The following is a 16,135-nucleotide window of genomic DNA, read 5'->3' as shown; positions in this document are numbered from 1 at the left end:
AAATTGCAACACTTTATGCAGCTTTGTAACATTAAAAAAGATCTAAAATTAAATAACGATCGAATGCGATATGTCACTCCGCTCCCTTCATAACAAACAACTAATCGGGAAATAATGCGTTTGCGTGTGTGTGTGGTTTTTTTTTTCTTTGGTTATAATTATATCTATCTGTTTGGGTGGTGGGGTGCGCCAAGATTGGTTTTACATCCTTACTGAAAGTAAGCGCTGTTCTGGCCAAACAAATTACTCAGATGGTGGATGTAAAAGGTGCTTGGGTATCCCACTTGAGACACGAAGGCTGAATAAGTTCTCCTTGAACAGTCAGGTGGGCAATCACAAAGTGTATGTGCGTTATCTACGAAAGCACCTGTAACAGGATGAAAAAGAGACTGATGTGTCGAATGGGGAGCAAAACGGTATTTAAAAAAAAAAACTAGAAAAATCGCTATAGCGACTGGTATGCCTCCGCCATAATGTATGGTTCTCCCAATACATCTACACTACGTCCGACAATTTAGAGACGAAGGCGTAGCATAATTGGCAAAAGACTGAAATGGCATGCTCGTCACATGTGTGTTGAATATTTACTTCCCTTGATCTAAATCTAATTTTGATGCGTAGCTAAATTGTTCTAAAAAGCAGGTATTCGTGAATGTGAGCATTTTTACTTGACCTTTCAATACTTGCCCTAGACCATACAGCCCACACTTTTTTTTGTAGTTAATTACTAACCGGTAATATGAATTTTCATAACAATACATATTGGTATTTCTAAAAGCTATAAGAAAAAAAATAACATTTGAAAACTTTTCCTTGACCAATGATTCCATGGCCGAAATCTTACCCTGCAGAAACATTGTGCAGTAATGTATGCATATACATATAATGTATTTCAATCGAGTTTATGCATTTAGTAATCTCCTAGGTATGGGAAAATGTAATTTCAGCAGTCAATAGAATTTTAGCATTTGAACCTAACTTTAGACCGAATGATCAGATACAAAATCATAAGGGAGTCATTTTCAGGCAGCATATAAATACGCACAAATTGTATGTACTGATTTCATGACAGTATTTTGAGTCATTTCCAAGATACGGGGAAAAATGAAATTTTACCATTTTCCCCTTCACAGTTAATGTAATGCGGCAAAGTGAGCAATCAGGAAAGACCGTCAATTCCCAATATCATGGTTTCTTTTTTGCTGAATTATAACATAGTCGGGAAATATCAGGTAGCTTCTCATTTCCGATGAGCAAAGGATGTTCTAAAAAATAATTATGACTATGAGGTGCAGCTATCTGGGGAAGGTTGCGAGTTGTAAAACGAGATTACGGGACTTTAATAAGAAACCCATTCAGAATCTTCTCAATATGCAAAATTCCATTTTTTTGTACGTTTCCAACCCGGCAAAGATTGATCTTTAGATACATACAATAGTAATCAGGAGTTATAATAATGATAATTATAATAATAATTGCATTTATATGGCGCTTCATACTGACGTTTCTAAGCGCACAGAGTTAAAGCTGCACTGTACTGTATCAGCATGTATAAAAAAAAAAAGATAAACCAAGATAAATGAAAATTACTCACTGTAGGCAAAAACAGTGCAGTTGAAGAATTCCCAAGCTGTACACTCTCGACCACCACCTGATGAAAGAAGTTTATAATGAAATTTACATTATTATCACAAAAAGGCAAACTATTCAACAGCTTATGGCGACACAGTATTTCCCTGGCAATTCACAGGAAGGTGAGTGAAATCTGTCTGGTATCTTTGACATGCATTCCAATGAACTCGTTTAGTTGTTTGTTTGTTTGTTTGTTTGTTTGTTTGTTTTTGGTTCTTTCTTTCTTCTTTACCACTTCACACCTAAAGAAATGTTTTTAAAATGTCATACACAAACATTTTAGCAACGGTCAATCTTTTCTACAAATATGTGCAAGAGTATGAAATTAGTGTTACGTGTTGTGAAATTATTTCGAATGGGATCCTCTCCTTGTTTATTCATGTTTACGACCCTTCTGGAAAGACGCTTTAAACAACTTTTGATTTGTATATTTACCGTATAGTGACGGCTTAAAACATCGGTTTATTAAAAATGAAAGAGTGTAATGACTACACCTCTTGAACGTCCATGCACGCCATGGAGGAATGCGCAATTCTATTCCGTGTAGCAATCGGTACTATTTTTCTTTTCTGTCTTTCTTTTACTTCTCGAACGCTGATGACACGTGATCTGCCTCGACGGACTCTTCTCCGAAGAATGTTGTTGTTGCTTTTCTTTCTTTAAAAGTGAATTAAATTGTCGTGTCTCTCAGTCGTTTTATAAGTTCAGTGATACATTGTTACCTACTAGCCCATAAAATACGTCTGCTGCTACCTACCTTTCATCATAAGAGTTTTGCAGCCACATGCTTCGCGTATGAAATCGTCACTGCACTCAAAGTAACACTCGGTGTGCCCGTAGTGGTTATAGTTCTTCAGAACTTTTTCAGAACACTGTCCATGAGGGGGCGGCAAATTGGTATACTGTGGTAGAAAGTGAAGCAACATTGAGGTAAACCGAAGGGTTATATTGATTTCAAATCTTCCATGTGAGAGACTAGCTTCTTCCATGGAAGTGAAACGATCACTGGATACCAAAAGTGTGTAATTTAAATCTGTTCGACTGGACTTACTTGTGAAAATCCGTGATGGGTGAATAGGCGATGTTACTGCCTGTATTGTTTCTACGTCGAGGAACAATGTAATACACCAGACTCAGTGCCAAGGAAAGGACTGTAAAGACAATCACACGGGAGAAACTAAACAGGCTCTCCACAAGCGTCCGAATCAACTGGGAACGAATCTGCCGTGTTCACTCACCTGAGGATCTAGGGCAATCACCCCCTTGGCAATTACCCCGGGCCCTTCCCCTGACCCTAACCCTAATCATGCGCCTGCACCTTATCCTAACCCTATATCAAACTCTATACCCTAAACCTAATTCAAACCCCAATCTGTACTCTTAACTTATCACTAATCATTATTTAGCCGGGGGTTATTGTCTACGGGGGGCACATAAAGAAAACGGGGCACCACTTTGAGGAAAAAAAAAAGTCGACATCATTGACAAGGAAACCAGACAGTTTGAAAGAGGATTTTGTGATAATGTACATGTGAACGCGGAGAATCATGCACTCAAACCGGGGAGGGGGACTCCGGCACACCCTTTCACCAAGATGAAGAAGTCCGTGATCCGCAAAATACGTCAAAACAATACAGGCAGTAACATACTACCCATTCTTCCATCACAGATGAATGTTTGCCAGACATGACAGAGCTGGAGAAGTGACTCGGACGAATCACGAAACTGTTCTATCCGTGATTTGATTTGCATCCTTTTTTTAAATTACCTGAATGGATGAATCAAAATCTACATCGATATGTCACTAGATGTCGAAATCTTTGAAGGCTTCCGTGGTGATAGAACGTTGGGTGGTAGAAGGCTTCACAGTGCACCACGTATTTTTTCTGGAGTAGGCCTATATCAATTAGGGCCACTTCTGTGTGGGGGCTAATGGGTGTTAATTAGCCTGCTTGTCAAGTAGAGATAGCCAGATATTGCTCATGTGGAGGCCATTATCCTGTGGGACAGTGTTATGAACCTCGATTTCCAGAGCTTCTCTGACTCGTCGTTGATACCAGTTGGGGACTTGCGTGATGAGTCTGCTTTCATCCTATAGGATCCTGTGTTCACAGGTGTGGGCATGGTGAATAATAGCAGATTTGTCCCGTTCGTCTCGTCGGCCATGGGCCTGATGTTCCTTTAACCGGGCTTCACGGTGCACCACGTATTCTTTCTGGAGTATGTGGGTGGCCCTGAAAAGGGCCTACCCAATCCCGTCGTTTCGGCAAGCATGTTCTCGCCGTTCTCAAGAAATTTGAGCAAGTGAGAGGAAAATCCAGTTCTTCAACCAAACTTCAATCTCTCCTCACCACACACAAGGACAAACCACACTCCAAGAACCTTCCTGGAGTTTACCGCATTCCCTGTGAATGCGGCAAGGTCTACATCGGAGAGACTGGCCAATCCTTTGCCACCCGGTTAAAGGAACATCAGGCCCATGGCCGACGAGACGGACGGGACAAATCTGCTATCATTCACCATGCTCATTCCTGTGAACACAGGATCCTAGGGGATGAAAGCAGACTCATCACACAAGTCCCCAACTGGTATCAACGACGAGTCAGAGAAGCTCTGGAAATCGAGGTTCATAACACTGTCCCACAGGATAATGGCCTCCACATGAGCAATATCTGGCCAGCTCTACTTGACAAGCAGGCTAATTAACACCCATTAGCCCCCACACAATAGTGGCCCTAATTGATACTTACGTTTAGACACACCACAATGTGTGCAGTCAACCGTGACATCCCCCCCCCCCCCCTACACAGGAAGTGAATGTGTGCACTCAACCTTGACCAGCCTACTTTCTGTGACCCATTCAACCAATCAAAGACTTTCCCTCCGGGAAGCCAAAGTCCCTTTGATCCTTCCTGAGGGTATTTAAGCCGGATTTTCCTCTCACTTGCTCATTTATTATTTATTATCTTTATTATTTTATTTTATTATCTTTATTAAATTTATTATCTAATGGATTTTCTCTTTCCCTAGTCTGGATCCCCTCACATTGTGGTCTAAAAGGTAATGATTGTGCAGACTCTCTCGCGAAGAAAAGTCTAAAAAAAGATTACATAACCATCATGATCCCTCCTACCGTTTCTGAGATTAGACATTTAATCTCGACAAAATGTCTGGACGCCTGGAACGAGACCTGGCGCACATCCACCCATGGTCGTCATCTATACTTCATTCATAGTAATGTCAAACAGTTTTTCTCCATCGATTGCACTTGCCGCCGAGACGAAATTATCATTCACAGACTCAGAATGGGTCGTGCTCGACTCCCTGCTTTCTTACACTTAATTCACAAACACCCTAATGGCCTTTGTCACACCTGCAATTCCCCGGAAACTGTAGGACACTACCTGCTATACTGCACACGATTCCTAAAACAACGTACAGCATTAGCACAAAGATTACATAAATCTACCCTGCAGCTGTCTGATCTTTTCTCCAACCAGCAGTCCATGGACCACCTGCTTCAATATGTAAAGGACACAAACCAGTATTTCACAATTTGATATCTCTTCCCTTTTATCCCTATGCCACTACCTACATTAATTATACCAAGGTATGATGTTTGTAGAGGTCACAAACGACTGCAAGGGAGAACTCCACACGCATACATGTACCATCGATATACTGAATACGCCTTTGTTCTATTCCGATACCACCGTCATATTCAACGCCATCCTTAGTTCTATATCTCTATTCTTTCTCTTCTTCTACACTTATCTGCATTTTTCTCTAAGGTTAGCATTATCAATGGCTCGTGACCGTCGGACGGTAACGCTTCTTTCAATTGTGATCCATTTTTATATCCCATGCATGTAATCTTGGTAACGGGCTGACCCTATGTCAGAGAGAGGAGCTCAGCACCCTCCACCCCCCTAGCTGTCTGTCTTCTCGTTCTGTCTTCACCCTTTCCGCTATTCTTCTATCAACACTTCTCTTCCACGATGTCTCTGCCTACTAGGCTAATAATAATTAACACCTAGGCCGTTAAGACAACTAGAGGCGCCTGACCCCGGGAAAGGCCAAGACATCACCGGCGTCGGCGGGCGGGTCCTATACCTGCTTTGCCGACGGGAACGGCGTAACCCTGCATTTCTCTCGATGCAGGAGTAGGCAGATGACATCATTTCCGGAACCCTGTCCCCTTCCTTCCGATGTATATATATCATTGTAAATATAAAAATAAATGTAATTTGGTGTTTTGTAAATAATTTAAAGTATTTTAGGTTTTTATAATTAAATTTCAGGCATATCTGAATAACTATATTTTTTGGAGCAAATTGCCCACCCGGCAGAGAGCTCCACAATCTAAAACAACAACAACAACAACACTTGCTCATTCCCTTGAGAACGGCGAGAACATGCTTGCCGAAACGTCGAAATTGGGTAGGCCCTTTTCAGGGCCACTCACATACTCCAGAAAGAATCCGTGGTACACCGTGAAGCCTTCTACCACCCAAATCACTAGATGTCCTTTATGTGGCCACGTATCACAAAACCAACAAAAAGTCGCCAGGCATGGATTTTTAGTAAGGACAGGTTCTAAAAGGGCAGACTGTAAGTTGTGAAATAATGCATAACTCGATTCAAATGAACTCTCTTAAGGGCTTTTTACACTTGTGTTTCTTAACCCCGGACTTTCTCTGACCCAGGACTATCGTTAGTCCCGTACCAATTTTTCAGCTTTTTACACTCGCCAATTAGTCCCGTACTATCTCTTGTCCGGGGCTAAGGAGAAAACTGACCTTTTTACACTCGTATTTCTTAGCCACGGACTTTCCAAACCACATGAATATTCATAATTACGCTGTGTACTGTACACGTACACGCACGCACCGGCAGCACTTGATTACCTCGTTTCTGATTGGTCAGTGAGGGTCGGACTTCGTCTCCGTCGCTTAGCCCAGGATTATTTTTTCGTTCTGTTTACACTCACTTGCTTGGCACCGCAATTGCGGTGCTAACCCCTGCTATTTTGCAGGGCCAGATAGTACCGTACTATCGGTGGGGCTAGCCCACTTTGGCAAAAACGAGTGTAAACAGAAAGTGGGCTAAGGATAGTCCCGTACCAACGGTGGGGCTAAGGCCCCCCCCCCCCCTTAGCCCCACCGTTGGTCCGGGGCTAAGCAAAAATTTACAAGTGTAAAAAGCCCTTATGGGGTCCAGTTGGATATCAGTTGGGACCACTTCACCGGGTTACACTCTGCTCTTTGCGATAGATAAATCAAGTGGGATCTTTTGCGTGCATGAGTTGTAACTCTGTCACACATGTGACCTCCATTTTACGTCCTATCAGAGGGACATGTGCCTGTATATTCCTTTTCGTGAAGCCCGGGTTCATATTTTTCAATGAACAGATGGACCTCTACTGCAAAATGAATAGTATTCATCATAAATCCTGGTACATTCAAAGCTAAATGAAAAAAAAGACACACATACACGACCCTATGAAACTAAATTCCGGCCTTCTTTTAAATTTAATTTCATTTCATTTCATTTCATTTATTTCCACATCCTGATAAAAAGCATTTACAAAGAATTATAGGAATTAACGATACATACACAGTAGAACATTGGAACAATACAGGAAAAATTTTCAACTTATAACAATTTCACAACAGACAAACACAACATAAAAGCAGTTATTTCAGTTTGTGGGGGGGATCAACATAGACCCTTGGTCTTTCTATGGCTCATCCCAAGTATTACAGCTAAAATAGTTACTAGTACATTAATGCAATACAAACAAGAAAACTATACTACAGAAAGAACACAATACCATAAGAAGACAAGGGTCATAAAAGTGTGGAGCTTATACACTAAATGAAACTTAAAATTTATGGTATATGTTTATGAACAAGAAAAAAAATTAACTTCTTTTAAAAATTGAAAGTCTAGACAACTTTAGTACATTTGGCAAATCATTCCATAAAACAGGTCCCGTATATTTGAAAGTGTATCTTAAAATGCAGTATTTAAAATGTGGGATATACAATCTATTCATCTGTCTAGTATTGTAATTATTCTTATTTTGAATGAAAGAAGTATCAAGAAACCTTTGCAAAATGTTGTTCATATAATATGTGTACATAAAAACAGCGAGAGAGAATTTGATCAGGTCAAAAATCGTCAATAGGTTATATTCTTTGAATAAAGGACCTGTGTGGCTGAAAATGATTTATTGATTACTAATCATACGGATTGCACGCTTTTGTAAGATAAAGATACGCTCTAAGAGATACTTTGCACAATACCCCATATTATGTTACAGTAAGATGAATGAGGCATAATCAAAATTTGATATAACTTTACAAGAATTTCAGAAGGTACGATTGCACGTATACTATTGATTGCACCTATTCCTCTAGAGACTTTACAGCATACTTCCGGTTAACTTGCTTAGTGGCCACGGCAAAGTTCAATCCAAGGGAAAGAACCTGATGTTCATCTTTCGTCAACTGACGTCGACTTAGATTTACAATGGTGTTGCTGCCCCCCCTCCCCCCTTAGCCCCACCGTTGGTCCGGGGCTAAGCAAAAATTTACAAGTGTAAAAAGCCCTTTAACCTATCTGAATTTGGAAATACACACACTCTGGAAAGTGCGAACTGAGAAAAAAAGGCTCCGAAGTGCATGGTCTATTCGGGCGCTTAATCTTTACCAAACCATGCTAGCTGCGCGATGAATGGAAAAGAAAATACAGGATGTAAAATACTGGAGCAGCAACAACAAAGATATCATCAGATTAAACTGAAATTCAGCATACTTTTTTAACACATTATGTAGCTGATTAAGGCCAACTTTCAAAGAAGTGGCATTATCTCGTCTAAAGTTATTAGAATTGAACTTGAATAGTATGGACAGTGTTTTTAAGAAATGTAAAGAAGACTCTATAAGCCACACCTAATCACACTATTCTACAAAAATGTGTTCAAGAAAACTTTACGGTTATCTGTTTGTTCTATAATCCCAAAGTTTAGTATAATGTAGAAAACTTGCACTTTTCGGAAAATATGAAAATTTCAAGATTGATTTGGTTGACCTATTTCACCTATTTTCAGTTCTCACACAAAATCAGTGATCGTTATCAGTGTGTGCGACTTTTTGTTGGTTTTGTGATGCACGGTCATATTTCAGTATTTGGAATTACACCAAAAGAAAGATGATGCTGAATGTGCAGGTCTGCTTGCGCAAATAGTAGAAGTTAGAACTGTCTGACCCTCCTTATGGACCACAATAAGTTCGTGATAATGGAAGGTTTACGTGTTAAGAAAGCAGAGGTGGATAACCTGCATTGTTCTTTAATTCGCATGAAATATACAGGGCAGGGCGTCATAAAAAGGACATAATACATGTAAAATCAGACAAAAACTCAGAATGATCAACTGTTTGTTATTTTTTTAAGAAAAAGCCACTGGATGAGGATGGGAAGTGGTCACCGTGGTACAGAAGGCGTTATGGCAATATGAAGATAGGAGATGATCTATAAAGAAGGGAATGTTAGAATTACCCTGTGAACGATGGGACCGGAGCGCCATTAGCTGTGTGGAATGACTCAAGGTGAAAGCGTGAGGCAAGTAATTATTGTATAAATGTCAGCAATATTCAAAACACTAGCATTATCAAGTGTAGCTTAAAAAATAACAGAGTAACCACGATCAAAATATGCTAAAGATTGTTAAGACAATGAGGTTAAGATGACACTCTATATACCTCGATCACGTCTACAGCAGCTAACGTCATTTGCCCTGGTGCTATTCCAAAACCATAGTCCTCGATACTTGGCTCGGTGCCGTAGTCATAGAGTACGACTTGGAAGCCGGCTGAACCTCGGAGCTTCGGTTCGAAAAAATATTCGAACTGTCGGGCGTCTAACGTTAGTCTCAGGGTGTGCCTCCTTCCTATGATAAGCCGGAAAGAAAATTATGAAGCGATAAAAGCCTAAGGGTTAAAGGTAATCTAGTAATCCTGAAAACCACAGTTTGCATACAGTCTGAATTCTGAGAACAATGGTAGCACTTTCGTTTGAGCATCAGAACAAGAGAATCATTAAGCCGCGCACCAAGACTTAATCTGGAATCAATCAAAGGCAAACTGGGTCACGCTTTCATGGTTCATTTCCAGTTGTCTATTTATGATAATGTCTAATACAGTTTCAAATATTGAGTAAGTGTTTTTATTTTTTGTATTGTTTTTGTTTCTAGCAGAAGAAACGTCCATGTGTGAAAAAAGGAATAAAAATTTGAAATGATGCAAATACCTGCAGCTCTTAGAGTGAGTTTCGGCAGACCGTTAGACTCATCGTTAAAAACGAAACACACACCCCAATCAGTCACTTTCAGGGTGAAGTTAGCCACAGTCAGTGGTTCCTGTCCCCAGCTTCCTCTGTGTAATAAATCCAAAAGATTCTGGTGTTTTTAAAGGGAATGACCATCAAGAAGGAATGGAAAGAATTAACGAATTGTTAATAACTGAAATGTCATATTGGGGGAAATCACACCATTAACATTCGATCAAGAAGATCAGCAGAAGTGTGACCACATAATTTTTTTCTTGAGTGACTTCATGGGAAAGACTGCATGAAGTCACTCCTGCAAGAAAAAGAGAAGATCTGTATACTTTACCCAAGATGATGAATAAGGACATCCAAAGATGTGTTCTATAAATCTGTCACTGTCATTGACCATGATTGTGATGGTATACTCTACAAATAGCAACTGAGGTATGTTTGATATATATATATATATATATATATATATATATATATATATATATAGGGGGGTTAATAAGATCAACTTACGATATCAATGTGCTCTCCAGCGTGTGGCCCATGTTGACAAAAACACCTGTCATGTTGTGGATGGCTTCGAGCGCGGGTTGGTATGCAGTCATGTTGACGTTGAAGGTATCAGGAAATATTTCCGTTAGGAAGTCTCCAAACTTTGTTCCGCTCACCAAGTCGGCCCTGCAATCCATGCGACGCGGACAGTGGATTACGATGAACATGTATATAACAAAGTGATTGCAAGGACTTCATAAAACGCAATCACTGGTAGATTTTAAACGAGACACATTTACATTTCGAATGAATAGAACAGATTTGTGGAGCTTCTCCTGTGCTAAAATCACTTTTTAAACACAGCACAATTTTTTGTGTCTTCATAAGAAACAAACGGAGTTGAATTGTCATGATGCTCATTTCAGGCAAAAGACTAGCGTCTGTGTGACGGGATTTTTGCTTGAAGTTGAGAAGGAAAACAAAAAGGAGAAAAGATTCCAAATTAATACTGCACAATGTGGGCATGCATGGAATTACGTTAAAAGTAGAAATTATAAAATCATTAATATGAAGATTCCATGCAAGCATGACAATTTGCGAGGAATTTATTCGGAATCCGTTCTTTCTTTGTTTGTTTTTTATTTCAATCAATGATATTGAGTTCAAAGAGTCATTTCACATTTAGATACCATTAGTACATGTACGCTGCAAGAATTTCTAATGTCACCTAAAAGAATTATAGTTGCAGATGGCTACGGAGGGAAAGTCTTTCTCCTTGTCGTAGTCCACAGAAATGTCGACACTCTTAGGGTTGCTGGCGAAGTAGATGGACCTGTCAATCAACTGGAATCCTGTCACTCCCATTGCTGACAAGACCAGAAACAGCCAGAAGAGCCTAGAAGATGATTATTTCGACAGATGTTGTTCCTATCGTCATGAATGTATTTTCTGGTAGATATAAAATGTATTGTATGGTTGCTTGAATGTCTACATGTATACAAGTTGACCAGATTAGTTGAGAAGTTTCTATGTAGTATAGCTATACAATACATGTATGTAAAAGGAAATAGTTCACACAATCTAGAATGTTCTAGGAAGTTCCTAAATATATCAATTCAATTCAATTCAATTCATTTTATTTCCATACTTCTCATTTGTGGACATTATAACAGAAATCAAACAAGTTCTTTCACCTTGTAAACAATGTGCAAAACACAACAATATACATGGTGATAACACAGTAATAATATGTAATAACTGGTCAAATTCGAAATCGAGATGGGGTTGATCAAAGAAAAGTATGGCGGGACCTACATGAAAGCAAGCTTGTTTGGCTGTAAGCCCCGAGTAATCAGTGTTTGTGAAAAAGAAACGGAGAACGGATAGTAGATAAGACCAGATGATATAAGGGTGCCAAATAAGAAAAAAAAACTAAAATGTGAACTATTACTGTGACCGAGATATCATTGGTTTCAGGAGGACAACATGATTTGCATAATCATAAAGCCTACTTAGGTATATACATAATGTACACTATAAGCTGTTGTTGCATTAAAGCTATCGCCAGGATATGATCAGTAAGACACAAGAAGTAACATGTACAGCTATCAAGCCATTTGGTGTCCGCCGTCAAGCTCTGTATAGAAAGCTAGAGAGAGAAAGAGGGAAAGAGGAGGAGAGGGAAGCGAAGTAGAATGTGGAATTGATAATGATGAATTCGGAGAGCCTGACAGCAAGACCTAAAATGGAATCTGCAGCGTGTTGACAAGAATGTTTGATCGGACAATAACATACCACAATATTACATAAGACATTACAATTATTCAGTTTCTGCAAGATATGCACTCAATAAAGACTCTTTTAATTTGCGTTTAAAGGAATATAAAGACAAACAGCTTGTTATTTCGGGGGAGAGGTCATTCCTATATCTAGGGCCCGTATACATTATCGTTTTTTTAGCGAAAATTGTTCGAGTACGTGGAAGGTGAAATGCGTCACTTTGGCGGGTAGGATAATGCAATACCTACACTGTCCTTGTAGCCAAACGTGATTGGTATTTACTTTTAGATATGATATCATGCACATATTTTAGACAGTGAGTCAGCTATCAAGGGTATCTTGAAAGCCCTTGAAATCACAAGTATATATATTACAAGCCACTACAATTTTCTTTTTATTTCGGAGGGACTATTCATCGATGCATCGAGGATCATTCATCTGTGCATTGTATATCATCTTGGGGCAATTCCAGGGGATTACATGGACCTTGTGTTTTCACAATTGGCTGTAATGGATGTAAGTCATTACATTAACGTTATTATAATCTATGATTATTTCTATTTATCACTGTCTGTGCCCAAAATGTTAATGATAATGAAAGAATACTTGGCTTATCTCTTTCAGTAGGAGGGGGAACGATATTGATATCCTCAAAGCGGGAATACATACATTTCATTTTAAAGAAGGATATTTTGTGAAATTTTCTTACTAATTTGATTTTATTCATATCGTTAGAAAAACTGACGTCGCTGACTAAAGTACTTTCTTCATCCGGAAAAAAAAAAGCTGTACTGAAACTTGAATAATGTTGAAAATGTTTTACTCTCAGAACTTTATTCCGGTTTTTTCTCAAACCCTCACTAACGGGTCCTAGGATCCAAATAGCTACTTTCATTCAAGTTATATAATTTGGGATGATTCTCCTTCAGCACATGTTATCCCTCGCGAATTTTGCCACAATTTTTTTTTTTGGTAATGTTATCTCTGTATCTAGACGTCAGGATCTATCAAGTAGTACCTTGAACGTAGAAATCAAAACAAAATTTAAAAAAAAAAAATCAAAATAAAATCAATACGGCAGAAATGGACAATTGGGAAAAAATTACTTTAACATATAGGAATGAAAGGTTATTGATAACGTGGAATTAAATGCGAATCAGGTGTGGTGATTTTATACGATGAACAAATGTGTCTAAAATAAACACAATATTAGTTGATGGACGCTGCATGCGCTGAATAACCGACCTATAGCCGACTCTGCTGGACAGTCCGTAGAGAGATACACGTAGTTCTGCCTGAAAGACCCCCGGCACTGTCAGAGACTTACGCAGATGATCAACAGGGCCTTTGGGCCCGGAGATACGCAGTTCTGCCTGATTACGATAGCGGAAATTTGTCTGCTCATAGTTTGGCAAAATTACGTCAGTTTTTTAAATCGATAATTCTCAGTACTTAATGGCCCGAATTCACGAAGGTGGTACAATTGAAACTATAGTTCAAACCATGGACAATCTGTATGGAGCGCCAAGTATCGCATGGCCTATTTCGTTACGAAATCAGTCATTTCGTCGACGAAATGATCATTTCGTGACGAATTGACTGATAAATGACCATGCGACATTTGGCGCTCCGTACAAATTATTCATAGTTTAGGACACACACGGGTAAATATTTTCACATAGAGACATGTATTACAATTCAAAAATTAAAAAAAAAAAAATCTGTAAAATAGCTGGGAGGAATGACATGTTTCATCTTCACTAACCTGTATAAGTGAGATATACCATTTCATCCATCAATTTTCAAAGGGGGGGGGGGTTCAGCTCAAACTCTATCCAAGGGTTCGCAAAGCCAGACTACGGGTTCTTTTCACTTAAAAAAGAATCTAATATTTTCTGAAAATGCGCCCAATCAAATATAGTCCCTTCAAATTTTATGAGAAAAGCTTTCATCCTCCAAGCAAAATGCAGTTTGTAGAGGAATTTATACTTAATATCTGCAGCTACTCAATTTTTTTGCCAAACTGCATTTCTGAGTTTCAGTCATTTTTTTCTTCATTGATTTTAGTATCTTTGGTACGATTTTGTGAAGCCGTCAGGGACATTCCATTTTATTTACAGGTGTGAGACCTTTCAACCATGGTTTCATTTCTACCAACTTCGTGAACTCGGGCAAATAGGGCCAAACTATATTATTTTGCAGGAAATCAATTCTTTAACCAATTATAACAACAACAACAAAGAAAGAAAGAAAAAGAAAGGTCATCCAATCCCAGTTTAGAAAGGTGTAACATTGATTGATTTTTGGAGTAATTGGGAAAGGGATATACGTAGTTCTGCCTGATTGCAGCCGCATACATAATGGAAGCGTACACATAGAGTGTCTCTTTGTCACTCCAATCGCTCCCTTAGAATGCATATTAAAAGAAAGTATGTTACTATCTTTATAATTGTTCATACGTTCAGACTGTGATCCTTAACCTCGAAGTTATTGACAGCTATTGAACGTGAGGATAATTTCTACGGGGCGCCACTTGTCAATCTCCTTACAAAATCAGTAATTTTGTGGACGATATGACGGATTTCGTAACAAACTCCAAAACAAAAGCCAAGTGTTGATGTCTATGGGCATGAACAAGAACAATGCCATAACCTACCGTCTCGTCTGACGTTCTGCTGGGTTGAAGGCGTATTTTAGTCCAGCTATCCCAACTGCCTCTGGAATGGCCTTGTAGAACATGGCGAACCATGACACTGTGCTCTGGAATTTCGTGTAAGCAGGAGGACTCAGAATGGTTTCATCCCTCCCGATCTCCTGCTGTTTCGATTCTAGGCTTACACTGGCAACGTCTACACGTCTGACAGGCATGGCGGCACTTCTTGGTCCGTGATCCTCGTCTCTCTCAAGTCAAGATTCAAAATTACCCCTTTCTTCAAATCCTATCATAAACAATACCTTGTTGGCACACAAGCAAAAGCATAATGTTCACATTGTACCACAGTTGAAATGAAATTGCCAGAACAATAAATGCAAGAATTCCACTACTTAATAACAATTATAACAAGCTGCTTGATGACTGGAAAGATATGACCAAGTGAGGCATTGAGTAAAATGGATGCTATTTTGATATGTGACCTTGCATCATAAAGTAATTAAATAATTGTTATTTGTGATTTTTTGCAGTTTTGTCTTTAAGAATTTTTTTTTTAGAATAGTGTGATGAAGTAATGATTAAATTTCATTTTTCATTTGCTAAAAACCCTTAACACGCTCCTCATTTTCAAGTCTAATAAGTTTTGAAAGAATAATGCTATATGAATATAATGTATTAATAGATTAGGTTTCATTTCAGCTTTGATAGTTTAGCCACTCTTCTTGCTTTAGAAATTGATTTTTTTTTGTCCCAACCATTGCACCGACTGCGACTTACTAAATTTGAATCAGATTTGGACTAAGAATTCATGTGTGGGGCCTTTTTGGCTTGTTACACATCAGGGCCTAGTGATACCTTCAACATTATTGCCTCCGCCAAGGGGGGAGGTTATGTTTTCGTTACCGTTGGTTTGTTCGTTCGTTCGTTCGTTCGTTCGTTTGTTCGTTTGTCCGTGTGCAAAATGACTCAAAAAGTAGTTAACGAATTAGGATGAAACTTGCAGGAAAGGTTGAGAATGACACAAGTAACAAACGATTAACTTTTGGTAGTGATCCGAGAATTTTGTGGGAATTTATGAAGGATTTTTGATATTTTGGCAGGTAGGGTCAATGAACTTGGAGTTGAGGCTGCGCGTATTTGAGGTTTGCATGCGCGCACTAAAGTGCGTGCTCTAGTTTCTAGGGCGAGGGCATACAATGCGCGCCGTGCAGTTGAGGGTTTATGACGTAACAAAGGCCT

At 39.1% G+C, this 16,135-nt stretch overlaps 1 protein-coding gene across 1 annotated transcript; it reads right to left on the bottom strand.

Moving 5' to 3' along the window:
- Positions 1–3,612: 3,612 nt before the first annotated feature.
- On the bottom strand, positions 3,613–15,111 carry LOC139709647 (acid-sensing ion channel 1C-like). The gene is made up of 7 exons (XM_071621612.1): positions 14,900–15,111; positions 11,192–11,359; positions 10,486–10,650; positions 9,946–10,070; positions 9,399–9,586; positions 5,102–5,147; positions 3,613–3,734 (listed from the first exon to the last, which is right to left on the bottom strand). Exons 1-7 carry the CDS (start codon positions 15,109–15,111, stop codon positions 3,613–3,615), a joined length of 1,026 nt encoding a protein of 341 aa, XP_071477713.1.
- Between the last annotated feature and the right edge of the window lie 1,024 nt (positions 15,112–16,135).

This window comes from Diadema antillarum, unplaced genomic scaffold (genome assembly GCF_040938485.1).
Source record: "Diadema antillarum isolate AM-2024a unplaced genomic scaffold, OU_Dant_1.0 scf00000038, whole genome shotgun sequence".
Lineage (NCBI taxonomy): Eukaryota > Metazoa > Echinodermata > Echinoidea > Diadematoida > Diadematidae > Diadema > Diadema antillarum.
The sequence above is the reverse complement of the archived record's forward strand: the minus strand, read 5'-3'. Positions and strand labels throughout refer to the sequence as shown.

Bases quoted from the DNA above. Each gene is read 5' to 3' on its own strand.
- LOC139709647 (XM_071621612.1), bottom strand. From the start codon at position 15,111: ATGCCTGTCAGACGTGTAGACGTTGCCAGTGTAAGCCTAGAATCGAAA. The intron at 11,360-14,899 runs GTAGGTTATGGC...ATCATCTTCTAG, and splicing joins GCAGAACGTCAGACGAGACG to GCTCTTCTGGCTGTTTCTGG. The intron at 5,148-9,398 runs GTATATAGAGTG...ATATTGAAGCAG, and splicing joins CTGCTGTAGACGTGATCGAG to GTGGTCCATGGACTGCTGGT.